Source organism: Onychomys torridus, chromosome 10 (assembly GCF_903995425.1).
Source record: "Onychomys torridus chromosome 10, mOncTor1.1, whole genome shotgun sequence".
NCBI classification, from domain to species: Eukaryota; Metazoa; Chordata; class Mammalia; order Rodentia; family Cricetidae; genus Onychomys; species Onychomys torridus.
In genome coordinates this window covers 74,737,254-74,753,472 of record NC_050452.1, presented here as the reverse complement: position 1 = coordinate 74,753,472, position 16,219 = coordinate 74,737,254, and the positions used below count along the sequence as shown (strand labels likewise).

Sequence of the window (16,219 nt, the reverse complement as noted above, 5' to 3'; positions counted from 1 at the left end):
AATAACCATGAGTGAGTTTCTGGCAGTACTAGCAAGTTCTGTTCAAAGGAATGAGAAAAAGAAATAAGCCCAAGTGTGTAACAAGGTGGCCCCATTTGCACAACAAAGAGCCCAGTACCAGATGGTGCAAAGCACTCTGTTTTATGAAAGGTTGTATCAGCTTCTTGGTCTGAGCCTCAAACGTGGTAACTTTCATAGTCAGCACTACACTTAGCAAACCTTAGGCAGTCTGCCCGATTTAGTCATATTAATTTTGACTTATGAGCCTCTGAAACATGTTTCTGGAAGGAATATAAAAGAATCGATATTGAGATATCACTGGGCATCAACTCATTCCCTTTATTTAGTGCTTTTAAACTAAGGCAGTGCTGTGTGCAATAGCCGGTTTCCCTTTCTTTCAACATAGTGGAAACTTGTATAATTGTGGAAGCTCAAATGTTTAAGCCTTTTGCTGTTTATTTTATTTGAAATCCAGCATATTATTATATATCTTCAGAACCCTAACTGCCGTCTTCTTCTAACCCTCCAATTAAATCCCACAATGCAAACCTCTTGGCACTAGACCCGCCTTTCATGTTTATTCAACTGAGCCTGAATCTTGAAAACGTGTTGAAGTTTGGGGTTTTCTGGTGAGCCTGACGTCACGCTGACCATGGCTGTGATTGGCTGCTGAGAGGCAGAGAAGGTTTATAGGCAGCAAGAGCGAGTGAATGAGTGAGTGACACCAGAGGGAACAATCCGTGCCACTCACTCACCCCAGCCAGGACTGCCAAAGGGTAAGACAACCAACAAACTTCCTCGCCTCACAGCCGGGCACCTCAGGCTTCCGTGTGTGGATCTGGCTTGGAATTATTCTATTGAAATGTGGGTCTTATTGCATTGTGCACAATGGCTCTGATTGAACTTTTGTATACTATGACATGGGACCTCTGAATTTAGCTTTCTTTCCAGACTTCTTAACCTGAGCAAGCAAGTAAACTGTTCAGATTGGGAAAACGCTGCATCTTCCTCTCTGTTTCTATATCTGCTAGGCAACTAACTGTCTTTCTCATGCTGATAAATTCAGGGCAATCTAACTGCAGTAGTATTTACATTTGTAAACTGACTAGGTATATGCATTTTCCATAAGTTATACCTAATCTGTACTTCAATAATACACAATATCTTTTCAATATATTCTGTATTGAATTTTAAAGTGTTCATATCTTATACCTCTAAAACCAGTAAGGAAATGTATACTACTAGAGAAGTAAATGATTTTGCTACCTTATACGTAATTATAACACAATTGTTTAGAGTGTTTGAGTTGTCCAAGTCAGCAGTGGCCACTGCAGAAGACTCTATTGTTTGGTGAATCAAAAAATAAATAAGATAACATGGGCAGCCAGTTGAGGCATTAATGTTTCACTTGTTTTTATATATAAAATATTATCATTTCTGCCATGCTTTCATTCTAGTTAGGTCATGATTTCATGTGAGAAAATTTTCTTATCACAGTTCTATCTACAGGTCCCTCTATTTGTTTTAAATTCTTTGAATATTATGAATATCACATTTTAATGAAGCTATAAAGCAAAGTTTCTTCTCCTCCTCCTTCTCCTTCTTCTTCCTCTTCCTCTGTTCTTTCTTTGTTGCTATTTTTTTTTAATACAGGATATCAGATAGCTTACTTTGAATTTCCTATGTAGCCAAGGATGTCCTTGAACTCCTGATTCTCCTGCATCCACCTCCTAAGTGTACCACCTAGACAGTCTCATCAGTCTTCTTAAACAGGTGGTCCATGTTCAGGGGCTAAACCCCTTTGCTCCTCTAAATTTGTTAAACTATCTTTGTATATGTCTCTCTGTCTCTCACTGTCTGTCTCTGTCTCTCTCTCTCTCCTGCTCCTTTTCTCTGTCTTTTGTTTGCACACAAACAAATATGAATAATTCCAAGAAACAAGATGAAAACAGTGTGTACACATCCAATCAAAATTCCCACACCACCAATGTGTCTGCATACTGGTTATTTAGTATCTAATACACAGTAAAGCTGTAGTAAATGCTAGTGATGATGTAAAATAAAAAAAAAAAAAAAGTCCCCACAGAGTACAATACATGACAGGAGTTTTAGACATTTTAAATATTTCATTACAAAATGTATCTAGAGTAATTGCCATTCCTGCTGTATCACCAAATTGTCACCGTGTCTGAAGCAGCTCCCATCCGCTGTGGCTGAACAGGTGTTAGAAATCCAGGGAAGTTTGTTCAACCTCTAGAGGATAGAGTTTTAAAAGAGAATTTCAGGATAACACTCCGCTGTCTGCTTCTATTGATGATGAAGCTGTGTGGAACGGGAGAGCTGTTGCTGCAAACCTAGGATTGCCCAGGACTACCTACCCACTGGCAGCTGCACCTTTGCTCCATAGAACATCTACACCTACCACAGAGCTCCGCACTAAGAGATGCCAAGCTTAAATGGAGCTGGGGAAACCTGGTCTAAGGAGTTTTGTCCCATACCTCCAGAAGAGATTCTCAAGCACTATTTCTCACTAGAGCAGCATTTCAGATGTTATGGGTTGCTTCTCTCCTTTCTCATTTCTTCCCTTTTCCTCCTCCCTCCCTTTCTCCGTGTCTGTCTGTCTTTCTCTGTCTCTCCCCCTCTTTCTCTTCCTCTTTCTTCTCTCCCCCTCCCTCCCTCCCTCCCTCCCTCCCTCCCTCCCTCCCTCCCTCCCTCCCTCCCCCATCTCCCACTTTTCCCTCTCTCTTGCAGGTCCCAAACCAACTCTGACGTATTCTTAGGGAAAGGGCCCCTACTGTCTATTTTAGGAATGAACTCTTAGTTCTATGCACAGAAGCTGGAAACTCCTTGTCGTCCACTGGGTAAATGAACCATTTCAGCACATCTGAGCTTTGCTTGGTTTTTAACTCTCATCAACTGAATGGGACACGAGATGCACAGACACGCCCACTGGCTGCTGTGGCTGATGCTCCCATCAGTGCCCTTTGGAGATGGCTTCACCCCGTGTGGAACATCGGGAGTATTCAGAGCCTGAGGCAGAGATCCAAAGATCCTCCACTAACAAGACACAGAAAAAATGGGTGAATCAAATAGGGAGCTCAGCGCTCTTCAGACACAACTACCATACAAGTGGAAGGACTTGGAAAAATAAGCAGACTTTTTCAAGGCTGGGGGTCAAACACAGGTCCTCATTCATGCCAAGCAAGTAACCACACCTCTCCAACCAGAAACTCTCTTATACTTAGTTTAAATGAGAGTTGGACAAAATAAGATGAACTGAATTCTTTATGAGCAAATGAGCTATGCGTTATGTTTTAATATCTGCTAACTGTTTCCCTTCTTGGATTGCAGAAATAATTGCAAAATGAAGACTGCTTTAATTTTGCTCAGCATTTTGGGAATGGCTTGTGCTTTCTCAGTAAGTTCATTGTGGAAAAACCTTTATTTTTGGTAGTTACATTTTTTTTATGTAATCGGGGTCTGTAACAATAAAATGCTCTTTTGGACAGATGAAAAATTTCCATCGTAGAGTCAAAGCTGAAGATTCTGAGGAAAATGGGGCAAGTAATTTTAGAAAATGTCTCTAGCCTACATTTATTCTAATATAATTGCACACTAAGTGTGATCATGACCTTCATTTTATTTATGCAGGTCTTTAAGTACCGGCCACGCTATTTTCTTTACAAACATGCCCACTTTTATCCTTCTCTAAAACGGTTTCCAGTCCAGGTAAGTGCAAAACTTAATTTTCTTTTCCACTCTTCATATTTTGATGATGGGCATTAAATTTAACACCCAGACATCTGAATCCACTCCCAACACCATTCATCCAGATTCCTCTTTCTTGCTATGGAAACCAGAATTTATTATAAAAACCCAAGCTTTCTTTCAACACAAGAGACAAAGTAGAGAGAGAGAGAGAGAGAGAGAGAGAGAGAGAGAGAGAGAGAGAGAGAGAGAGAGAGAGAGAGAGAGAGAGAGAGAGAGAGAGAGAGAGAGAGAACAGTGGGGGTGATGAAAACAAGTGAGTTCAAGTGTTCCTCGAATCTGTTCATAAAAGTGAAGCATTTTATCAGCTACTGACAAGGAAGCTGGTGATGAGATCACTAATTGTGATAAGATCACTAATTGAGATAAAATCACTAATTGTCATTATGGTTGGCTCAGTGCTGCCACCCAGCTGTTCACATCTGACATTTCAGCATTCCCTGAGGTCTCCTAAAGCTAACTAAGTCCATACGCACCTGAGTCTTCAGACAACCAGAGGCCCTAATAACTCCCTGGCAGCGAAGATGATGTCTGGAACCCTTACCGTGTTAGGTGGCAGGGCTGTGGGTCACACATGGAGCACAATCATAATGGGTCTGGCCCAAGCACTGCAGAGGAAAGAGAGAAACTTGTGAAATATAGGAAGCCTGTGAGGAAAAAAAAAATCAGTAAAATTTGTAAACAGGAAGGAAAAAATAACTAAAGCTAAAATCGAGGCATCCCATTTTTGCTGGGTTATTTGTGAAAGAGGTCTTTGGATACTGGAGGTGTGGTGCTGGTCTTAAATACACAAAACACTAGCGTGACACTATTTTCGTGACTGTACAGTTTGGGTTCAGAGTGTCAATTATGCACCATTTGACCCAGGACTCCCAAGGCACTGAAAGTGGCAGGATCCTGTGAACGATGCCTCGGCGCAGTGGCTTGGCTCCAAGTCTTACTATGTGTCAGGCTAACCCCTCTCTAGCCCATGCAATGATAGGAAATCATAACCCTCAGGTATTTCTAGCACCATTGTAATTATAGGGAACTTGTGTGGCCGCAGAAATATAAGCATGAGTGATACAAGAGTTGTGGGTTTTCAGAATTGTCCTTCGTTCCTTGGTTCACCTCAGGCCCAGAAATAAACAGGGTCCATTTGGAAATTTTGTTCCCTTTCTAAAACAGAAATGATATAAATTCTAGTTCCTAAGTAGCTGGCTAACTTTTGTGAAATATCTAATACTTAGATACAACCATTCCCACCTAGAATACATATATACATATATGTGTGTGTGTGTGTGTGTGTGTGTGCATGTTCCAACTAAAATGTCCATAGTATACTAATATTGGTAAAGCTACAGTCTCTTGTCACTGATATATTCAAAGTTCATAGAAGTCAAATATACTTCTATCACAAATTATATACATAGAGGCTTGACCAATTTAAGTAGAACTTGTAAGGTAGTTGTTTTAAAATTAAAAAAAAGAACATCTCCACCTACAACTTTCTGAGATATTTGTGACAAGCTCCTGTTTTTACAAAGTTTGATGTCTCCTATCTTATGTCAACATCTATTTATTGTCCAAAGTTGTCATCCTGACCCCATGAGTTATATTTTATTGACTTCAAAATTCATGTGTTAGTTAGCAAGTCTGTTTAGGGGCAGTCATCCATAAAATAGCAATCTGCATGTAATGCATTAGATGGGTTGCAAAGCCAGCAACAAATCTACCATAGATTGTCTCCATGCTGAGCTATAGAAACAGAAGTGTAAATCAGCTTAATTAGTATCCTAAGCTATTTTAGTGAAAAATTATATTTTATGATTAAGATGATATTTGATTAGTGTGCCAACTTGTAGAAAGCAAGTTTCAACTTTATTTCTTTTATCATATTCAGCTAGCATACAAATGTGGATTTTCAGAATTGCCCTCCATCAAGACACCTACCTGTTCATCTGTCTTTTATCTGCCCATCATCTCTCATGTGTCTATATAAATACATGAAAGGATCTGGAAGAATCAGTAAGACTTTATGATAAACTGGTAGTAAGTAAAAGAAAGGAAAGTGATTTAAAACATTAACAAAGTAAAATACAAGCCTTTAAGTATCCTACATAGTTTTAAAATTGTCTCCCACCACACACACTGATGGTGGAATGTTAGCGGAGTTAGCGAGGAGAATACAGTGAAGGAAGCATGAAGAATGCCTAACACACTCCCAGTGGAGAAAAACAGCTCTGCCTGGATAAATATATGGTCCTCTATATTTGACTTAATAAGTGGAAATAGCTCAAACAGAATGATTTATTTTATTCCCCCTGGGTGTGGAACAGCGTAACTACTAGGTCATGGCAGCGTAGTGAGGATCTAATTACTCTTCCACCCAAAGTTATTGTTGGGCCAAGGCAGCAAGCTCCCTTTCCTTGGCTGGGTGACACAGCCACCTGGAGAATGAGGCCAACAGGGACGGCCATGAGCAGCAGAGGGATGAGTCCTCTACAGACTTATTCCTAACTCAGAAGTTAACGGTCCTTCTCAGTCATGTTCTCCAAGGACAGGATGCTTAACTGATCATCAGAATCAAAGCTGGCATAGAGAGGCAGGAAATGGCAGTCTCTGAAGCTAGGCGTGAATGGATCCCTGAGTCTGCTGGGATTGAGTGTGGAATAGGAAGGGAGATTCCCTTTGGGTTATCTTTGGTAGAAAGATCAAGGGTCTCTTCTCTTGACTTGGAAGTTCTGATTTAAAAAAATAAAAAGAAGAAAGCTCAGAATTAGGATATGTCTAATGTGTAGAGTATTTGCCCTGAGTTTAATCCCCAGCACTGTAAGAATATAACAAAACAATATAAAGGCAACAACAATGAAGACCCCAATAAAACTCATTGACTCATGTTTTATGTGTAGGATCCTTGGTTTACTTTATTATCACCCCGCCAAGTCGTAAGTGCTTTTATATCTTTCATCTAATTTAACTGTGCATCTATCAATGAACACGGTTTTAAAATTAGTTTTAATTAAATTGAGAATCTAGGGATACAAATTTAGTTTCTCTAAATCAAATTATGATTTAGATTGTAGTATTTAAGAGGACTGTCAAATAACACTTTACACTTTATAGTAAGCTAAATCATTATCACCTATATTTTGTAAGAAAATAAGACTAGGCAATCTATAGCTTAGTCTGAGACCTGCTTAGAAATGGTTGGAGAAATCACACTTTTTTGAATAGTTCCTTCTTGGAGAAGGAACTCAGTAGTTTCTTCATTCCTCCAGAACTAAGCAATTTGTGATTTGTTATTTTGGCTTTTGCATAGAATGTAATATTTCAACACATTGTCTATGTTTGGGAAGTTGAAAGTGAGTAACCTCATTCATAGGCTGTTCATTATGAAAACAGCTGTTTCTGCCCTCATTTCATATACGCCCAAGGTGCTCACATCTTTCTCACTTTAGCGTGACACTGTTCTGTGCTAACAAATCAACCAAACTTATAATACTAACAAATATAAGTAAACATCTCTGCGAGTTACATTTTAATCATCAGGAAATTTTAATTGTCTTTATGCATCATATGTGTATATACACATGCACAAATACTATGTATATGTGTATGTATATATGTATATGTATGTTTTAGGGAGGCAGTGACTCTTCTGAAGAAAATGGAGACGGTGATAGTTCAGAGGAAGAGGGGGAAGAGGTAAGACATTTTCTGTATCTTCTTTAACAAGGCAGGCAACACAAGGAACTAAAAGGAAAATATTCTATGCAGTCTGGACTCAGCAAATACCCACTGCTGCCTTGCCAGCTACCCATAACCAGCTATTTTGGACAGGCAGAATATTATTTGAGTTAGAAGCAACTAAACCAACTCACTTTAAACACCATTGCAATGTGGGGTTAAAATTACCTAGATGCAGTACCCCAAAACAAAGGTGTCTGCATTTATGGGAAGTGTAAAACCACTGAAAAGCAGCATAATGTTTATTTATATTGGATGCCTATGATAGTAAGCAAGAAAAAAGTAATCTCAAGCTTGGCGCCATGCACCTTCCTTGGTGGGCAGGATGTGAAGCCAACTGATACCTCTAGTGGTATTCTGACTTAATCTACAGAATACGGTCAGTCTCTTTAATAGTAATTTAATAGACTTTTGTCTAATTATTAACTTACAGAAACTAAAATGCCCAAGATATATAAACATCTCCCTAAATAGTTAAATTACTGTACTTAATGGCTAAAATTCATTTAGATAGGTTGAAAATCACGGTATTATGTTTATAATTGGCATCTTGGAAACATGCTATTAGAATATATTTTCCCGGATAGACAATTATCACTACTCTTGGCTTGGGAACCTTCCAAATTCAGGTATTTCTGGGTGGTGTTTATAAATAGAAAATGATAGCCAAAAATGGAACATCTGTGTCAGGTATCCTAAAAGCCAAAGATAAAAGATGTGGCAACTTGAATGGTGACCAAGTATTAGTTTTTCCTTCTGGCTAAGTGTAACATTTCCTGTGCTATAGTTACCCTGACTGTGGAGGGAAAGCCTTAAAAATAGTGCCATGCCAGGACCTGTTTGCCCCACATCTTTCAAAATCTTGCTGCAGCTCAGTTGGACTCCAAAACTAAGGAGACTCATCCATGTTACCACAGCTGTTTTCTGTCCAGCAACTGTGAAGCGGACTTTGCATGTCCCAGTTACAGGATGCATTTCTTGGCAGCAGTTCTTTGGTTTGCTGTGCTGGAGGTGAATATAGAAGCATCAGGCCTCTGGCAAAATTATGGCAGACCCAAAACGTTGTCGGCCACCTCTGAATATGTAGGTCCTCCTGTTTCTTCTGTTCAAATCCCCTAGGACCCAAGAACGCTATGTTAAACTCTGTTCAAGGAAGAACTGTTCCGTGCCTCCTGCTGTAATTCCTCATACTGCCTGGCACAATCCGGATGCATATATGATGCCCAGTAAATAGTTGGTGATTTGGTTTTGAAATGTCAAAGGAATAGATGCTCCAAAGATCATTCGTTTACAGTAATCATAGAAAGGTGGGTAGATTTGGGAATTTTCCATCTGCAAGATTCTAGACATGCTTTCATCTTAATTTCTTCTTTAAAATTTAACAGAGAGTTCTGGCTAGGTATACAAACCCCAGGGTTTGTATTCATATGAGGAAACTACTTGGCCACATTTTCTATTTGATGATAACACCCCCCCCACACACACACACCATAAAGCACTTCAGACTTGTTTAATTGAAACACACATGATAACATTATCAGCTCACTGAAATTTCAGAAACTGAACATGTAAGTAAATCAACACTAATATATAAAAATAGAACATGTCCAAATTACATTAATCAACTCCCACCATGGACTACCATGAGTTTGACTTTAATTGAGGAGGTTAGCTTCTGCTTGTTTTTAATACACAATACTCTATTACTTTTATATATTTTATACACTCTATACATATACAGATTCTACATATAGGATGACACAGTATACATTCTTTTTTAAGAGCTTCTGTTGTTCTGACCTTCAGGGATTCTTCCAAATTATTCTCTCCTCATTGAGTACCCAGGCTTCCTATCAGTATTTCACTGTATCAATGTGTTGCAATGTATGAGTCATCTGAAAATTGGTATTTTGGTAGTTTCCAAATTAGGATTGCTACAAAGGTGGTACTGCTGGGAACATTCTAGAACTTCTTCAAGTGACTACACATTGATTTGGGGAGGTTATTTTACTTGAAAGTGTAGTTTCTGAGTCAAACCATGTGCATATGTTCAGCTTTACTAAAGGCTCTCCAAAGTAGGAGCAGTCAGGCAAAGCCCCCTCTCCTCATACAAAGCTTCTACTGATCCCATTCTCACCAATACCTGTTTATTTCATTCATTTTGGCAATTATAGGGGGGTCATGGATATGGATAACTTTTCTATCTAATAAGGTATTTGAAGTCCAACCCATTTCCTTTTTCATTTGTTTCCACAAGAACATTCTTAAATTAAGTTTCTGGGCCAAGAAGGAATCTAAGAGGAGAAATTGTATACATTAAGAGATTGACTACTCTTCAGTGTTGACCCTGCCACCATGAATGATGAATTCTCACCCATTTGACTTCACAGGTCATTGTATCACTGCATGTCAGCTTTTTCATCAATGAAATGAGGGGAAAAGAGCCAACTAACACAGCCTCATAGAATCTCTCCAATGACACTAAGAATTTCTCCTTAGACCACTAAAAAGTTTAATATGGACTAATTATAAAAAAAAAAAACCAGATAGTATACCACTCATGAGATATTGGGCACACCTAGCTTGGAAGTGTGGGCTTGGGTTGTATCAAACCCTTCACTGAAATTATAGCATTCACAAACTTAATGAGAAAAATCCTGCTTTAGTCCATTTATTTTCAAAAGAAAGATCAAACTCAGATTTAGTTCATTTTCCTGAAATCTTAACATTATCCTAACATCACAATCTCCCAGAAATACATTTCAAGTAAATTCAACTCTCCACTAATCATTTATTTAAATTTATTTATTTAAATTTAAACATATAAGATCCAGATTTTTACTGGTAGGTATTAATTATACCGACAGATTATCTCAATTTACAAACTATTATCTCATAGCAAAATAAATAAAATAAAACATTAAAGATTATAATGTGCATTTGCCCAAGTCTTAATTTTTAATCATCTTCATGTAATATCACATATACTACTATGGATTTTTTGTGCACAAGAAATAATTGTGAACCAAATGTCTAAAGCACAAATACTGTTAAGTTGGTAAAATAGAAAGTATAAATAACTGTAGCTTTCCACCAGCTGGTAAATAGGATTAAGTAACGTTGAGTTCGTAGAAATAAGAAGGGAAATGGCACGCAGGCAGGCAGTAATGTGCCAGCTGAGGGTGTTTCCAAATGGTGCCTGGAGACCCAACAAGTCTTGGCGCTCTATTCCAGCTATAGCAAACTTTGAACTCTGGATATTCTCACCAGGAGACTTCAAATGAAGAGGAAAACAATGAAGATTCTGAGGGGAATGAAGACGAGGAGGCAGAGGCCGAGAACACCACGCTCTCTGGTGTAACAGCAGTCTATGTGGCCGAGACTACGATGGGAACAGACACTGTAGGACTAGCTGCACTCCAACTGCCCAAGAAGGTGATGCGTCCCAACCGTTGACCTGTTTGCATCTCTCTGCTGATGTCCATGTTTCCCTGACACCATTCACATACGATTTATTACCATCCTTATTTATATTATTACCTCATTAAAGAAGTAAGAATAGATAGACTTTCCCCGATTACAAATGAGGAATGACATTCTGTGAATTTCCTCCCCAAGCTACTGTACCATCCCACTTCAGAGGTGCGGCTCCCAAGACAGAGAAAGTGGAGGGCGGGGCAGGGCAGAGCCAAGGAAGCATGGTGTGCAGGGTAGGCTTATCAGGTACACGCCCCCAGCCCATCAAAAGCCATTACAAAGGTATCTATTCTGAACTTTTAAAGACATCACTGATTCTTTCACAAATTAAGTCATCTTTAACTCAAAACAGCATCCCTAACAAGGCCATCCGCAGAAGAGTTTTTTCACAACTAGATATGGATGATTTCAAACCTTGTCTTTCAGGCTGGAGATGCCAAGCCTGCAAAAAAGAAGGAAAGCGATGAAGAAGAAGAGGAAGAGGAAGAAAATGAAAACGAAGAAGCAGAAGTAGATGAAAACGAACAGGTCGTCAACGGCACCAGCACAAACTCCACCGAGGTGGATGGTGGGAACGGCAGCAGTGGAGGAGACAACGGAGAAGGGGAAGAACAGAGTGTCACTGAAGGGACCACAGTGGGCATGGAGCAGATCAGTGATGGCCCCAAGACAGCTGACCTTCTGGACGGGTTTCAGCATACGACCCCACCACCCGAAGCCTATGGGACCACCCCCCCACCATTCAGAAAAACCACCACCGTTGAGTATGGGGGAGAATACGAACAAATGGGCAACAATGAAGACAATGGTGAGTATCAAGTCTACGACAATGAGAACGGGGAGCCTCGCGGGGACAATTACCGCGCCTATGAGGACGAATACAGCTACTACAAGGGGCGTGGTTATGAAGGCTATGATGGTCAAGATTATTACTACCACCAGTGAAGGCCCCCTGGGGTGAATTCCCCACGCTGTCATTGCATCTGGCTACCATTTATTTTCAAAGTTCAACTCAGGAAGGTGCAAGATAACACATGCGCATTTTACAGTGTGGAATGGTGCTACAGTTCCCGAGTGATCTCTGCAAATGCTTCTATTTGTAATGGCTTCTTTTTTATTTTCCCAGGACTGTCACTTGAAAGGTCATTGTAAGTCAGGGCCATTGATCAAACAGTACACCATCTCTGAGCTGGGACCGGATGGAATGCTTTGAGGCTGTAACTCTCCAGTGTTTGTGCTGTGTGCACTGTTGCTAACTGCCCAAACATACTCTTTGTGCAAGAAGGCTCCTAGAAAGAGATTTATAAACAACACTGTAGACAATAGTTGTGTAGTTCCTATATCACACCCCCTATCCAATACTGTATTAGGTTTAATTCTCATCCTCATGTATTTTATGTGACCTGTATGCATGGGTTTTATCTCAAATAAATACGCAGTTCTTGAAATGTGTCATAATTAAGAAGAAATGGGGGGCATTGGAAAGCATGTGAGTTTAAAGAGGTTGGGACAATTCTGCTAAAAAGCAAGCTTATTTCCATTAGGATTTAAAACTCAGAGGATCTGGAAACATCCTCTCTTCAATAAATCTGTACAACTAAGGTTTGACAATTGAGGGCAGAATCAGCTTTATAGACTAGGGAATAAATACTTTTAGAGTTGTAAATTTAACAACATGAATACATGTTGTATGATGCCCACTTCAATTTGAATTTCAGATAAACAATGATTGGTTTTTAATACAAATGCCCCCCATGAATAATTAGTCTCTGTGAAATAGCTGGAACAAAGTTATGCTAAATAAATGACTTATTCTATATCTAATATTTAACTGTGACTGGGTGTCCTGTGTTTTTCTGGTAAACTTATCCCTACAAAATCTTAAACGGAATAGGGCATACAGTGGGGTAACTAAACTCTTACACACACACACACACACACACACACACACACCACACATATGCATGCAAACACATACATACACATGCAAACACACACCAACCCCCACCACACACACAAACAGTTAGTATACAAAGTCTTGACAGCAATTGACTCCTTAATATAAACCTAGAAACAAACCTCAAGTAAGTATATAGACATGAAAGAAGCAAGACGACCGTAATTGACATATCCTTTAATTCATCCATTATGAGATATGTGAACCCACATAGTCAATGTTTAGACATCCAGCACATGAAAGTGTAGAATCTTGTCTGAATGGTTTTGGTTTGATTGCCGTTAGGTCCGTCATCACCGGCTCAGTGACCTTGACAGCAGAATCGGGAGACTCCTCAGTAAGTGCCTTCACAGCACCTGCTGCCTCCCTCACTGCCTGAGTGTCGAGGTGATAGGATACCCTGACATAAACATCATAAAGGGAACGGTGTTTATTTCAGCTCACAGTTCAAGGGGACCAGCCAGCTCTCATGGCAGAGAAGTCGAGGCAGCTGTGGTTTGAACCAGCAGGTCACATGGTAGCCACAATCAGTCAGGGATGCAAAGTGGCCATTTGCTTTCTCCATCCATAGAGTGCAGGATTCCAGCCAGGGATTGGTGCCACCCACAGTGGGAGGGGCTTCCCTTCTCAGTTAAAATCAAGATAGGCCAGAGGTCCCATCTCCCAGGGGATTTGGGATTCTTTCAGGTTGATAATTAACCCTAAACCCTAAACTCATGACTAGTTAACATTCTGTCACATTTATTCTCATCATACCCCCCTTTGTGTGTGTGTGTGTGTGTGTGTGTGTGTGTGTGTGCGCGCGCGCGCGCGCGCGCGCGCGCGCTGTGTACACAATTCTTTACAAAACCATTGAAGAGGAGTTTGTAGAGATCATGATGCTTCATCAATACTTCAGTATTTATTTCAAAAAGAATTAACCAGGAAGGGTGATATGTGCCTATAATCCTAGTAGGCTGCAGAAGGCTGATGCAGTAGGATGGCAACTTCCAGGCCACCATGGTGTGCATGGTGAGATTATTTCCCACTCTCTTCCCCCACATAACAATGATTTATCCTGTGTAAGCACAATACTATTCTCATTCTTAAGAATTTTAACATAGGCAAGAATATCTCGTAATCTTAAAAGTCTGTCGTTCATAAACCTCTTATGTTTCCCACTTTCTATCATCCTCAATTTTACTGGTGAACAATTGGCATAAGGAAACCACAAAGGGCCAGGCAGGGTTAAACAGAGTCAGAGTGGCTTTACCATTCTCCAGCACTCACCGCTCTGCTCGTCTGCCGTAGATGGGCAGGGCACTCTCGTGCTGGGGGAACTGCTTGGAAATGTATCATCACATGCTTAGAACCAACCAGGTTTTATGACTTGAATGCTGAATGTTTTCAGAGCCAGGATCCTTTCCTATTGGTTTATCTTGCTATCTAGGCAGTAGGATATGGTGCAGAGCTCAGGAACGCTAGAGACAGAGGGTCTGGTCTTGCCAGCTAATTTACCCCCATAAGTCATTAGTCCCCCAGGCCCCTATAACATGCAGTAGGCTGCTGCTAGAGTGTGACACACCTCCGGGACCCAGAACCGGCTCGTCTCTCCTCCTCTTTAGAGGGTGCGCATCAGCTTCAGAAGCCTCAGTCTATTTTCCTTCCTGGAGTCTTGTCTTCTAAATTCTGTCTGTCTGTGGAAATGAGTTCCTTTCGTGGCTTTAGAATTCCACTGATCCCTCAGTCTTTGGCTTCAGGGTGTTTTTGTTTGTTTATTCATTTATTTTACATTTATTTTGAAGCTACTGGGAAGCCAAATAAGTTTATTCATTATGCTTTCCAAAATAACCCAGGTAGTTTTTTGGTAAATTGTATTAAGTGGGTTTCATCATGCTCCACTCCCACTGAAATGTAGACTTCCAGGACTACATACTCTTAGACCTTGTTAGGGTGTCCCAGTTATTAAACAACAGAAGGGTTTGTTACAGGCCTGTGATGCTGCTGAAGCTGTTAGATTGATGTGCTCCATTTAAATTGATTCACGCCAGGGAGACATAGGCTCAAATGAAATTAGACAGTTTATTACTCCTAGAGAAAGCACACAGGAGCAGCAAGATATCAGTTCTTGGTGTTCCTAGGGTCACAAGACAACACTAATCCAGAGGTGAAAGGTGACTGAGGGTAGGACATTCTGCTATTGAGGAGCTGGCTGTAATGAGAGCTGAACAGATGGACTTGCACAGATGCTATAGTCAAATGCTAAGGAAATGTAGTTGAAAGATTTTTAGTCAGCTGAAACTGGGGAAAAGGCAGGCAGGACAGACAGACAGACAGGTAGACAAGCAGGCAGGCAGGGCAGACGGGCAGGCAGGGAAGGCTGGATGTGAGTTGATGACCTGGGAATATTGCTAGGACCACAAAGCAGCTGCTTCTAAAAGATGACTGCGCCCTCCCTGTGGTCGCCCTCTATCCTGACTGCTCATTTCCAGTCTTCCTGAGTTTCATCAATTCACGTCTCAGTCAAGTGTTCTGCATGTTAACCCAGATACAACCCAGGTTTACGCTTTGAAGAACACAAAACCTTTCTCTACGGTTTAGTTTATTGTTGTAATATATGCTCCGCATCTACGTCTTTCCAGTCTAGTGCTGTTTTCCATCATGCTTTCTTGTTTATAATGTTCTCCCTTGCTGAACTATAACTTCGATTTTCAACATCACCATTTTTAATGCAGGCTTCGAGAGTTTATCCAGCAGAAAAGAAAGAGATGTGGCTAGGATTGCATTTTGGATTTTTTTTCTACTAAAAAGTTTGCCATGATTCTTAGTGACTCTTTGAATGAAGAGAATAAACAGTGTAAGTATGAGGAAAATTAAAAACACTAGACATACTTTTTCAGAAAAGAAACTCAAGAATAATGGGTCTTTAAAAAAAAGAATGAAACTTTATTAAAAGTAAACCATAAAATAATCACTCAGACCTTTTATTGATCCAAGAACAATGACGTGTTTTTGCCTTTAGGTTTTTAAAATATTCACTGGCTTAACATTATTGATTTGTTGATTAAATAATAAAAAGTTCTCATGTAAGTTAATTTTCATTACATTATATTTTTTTCCACAGGGCTTCTACCCTTAATGTCACGACTCCAAACATCTAAGAAGAAAAATGATCCAGTAACATGGAGAGATCCTGCTTATTTCTTCCTGAAATATAAATTCTATCCTAAGTATTTTAGTTAAGATTTGTTCATTTTCTGTAAAGCCAAATTCAGCATTTTTTTTTCTGTAAAGAACCAGATAACAAAT

At 39.9% G+C, this 16,219-nt stretch overlaps 1 protein-coding gene across 1 annotated transcript; it reads left to right on the top strand.

Annotated features, from left to right (window-relative positions):
* Positions 1-738: 738 nt before the first annotated feature.
* On the top strand, positions 739-12,744 carry LOC118592496 (integrin binding sialoprotein). The gene is made up of 7 exons (XM_036201524.1): positions 739-776; positions 3,352-3,418; positions 3,510-3,560; positions 3,652-3,729; positions 7,393-7,455; positions 10,768-10,932; positions 11,401-12,744. Exons 2-7 carry the CDS (start codon positions 3,365-3,367, stop codon positions 11,917-11,919), a joined length of 930 nt encoding a protein of 309 aa, XP_036057417.1. The 5' UTR covers positions 739-776; positions 3,352-3,364; the 3' UTR covers positions 11,920-12,744.
* The last annotated feature ends 3,475 nt before the right edge of the window (positions 12,745-16,219 follow it).

Bases quoted from the DNA above. Each gene is read 5' to 3' on its own strand.
- LOC118592496 (XM_036201524.1), top strand. From the start codon at position 3,365: ATGAAGACTGCTTTAATTTTGCTCAGCATTTTGGGAATGGCTTGTGCT. The intron at 3,561-3,651 runs GCAAGTAATTTT...TTATTTATGCAG, and splicing joins AAGATTCTGAGGAAAATGGG to GTCTTTAAGTACCGGCCACG. The intron at 7,456-10,767 runs GTAAGACATTTT...TATTCTCACCAG, and splicing joins CAGAGGAAGAGGGGGAAGAG to GAGACTTCAAATGAAGAGGA.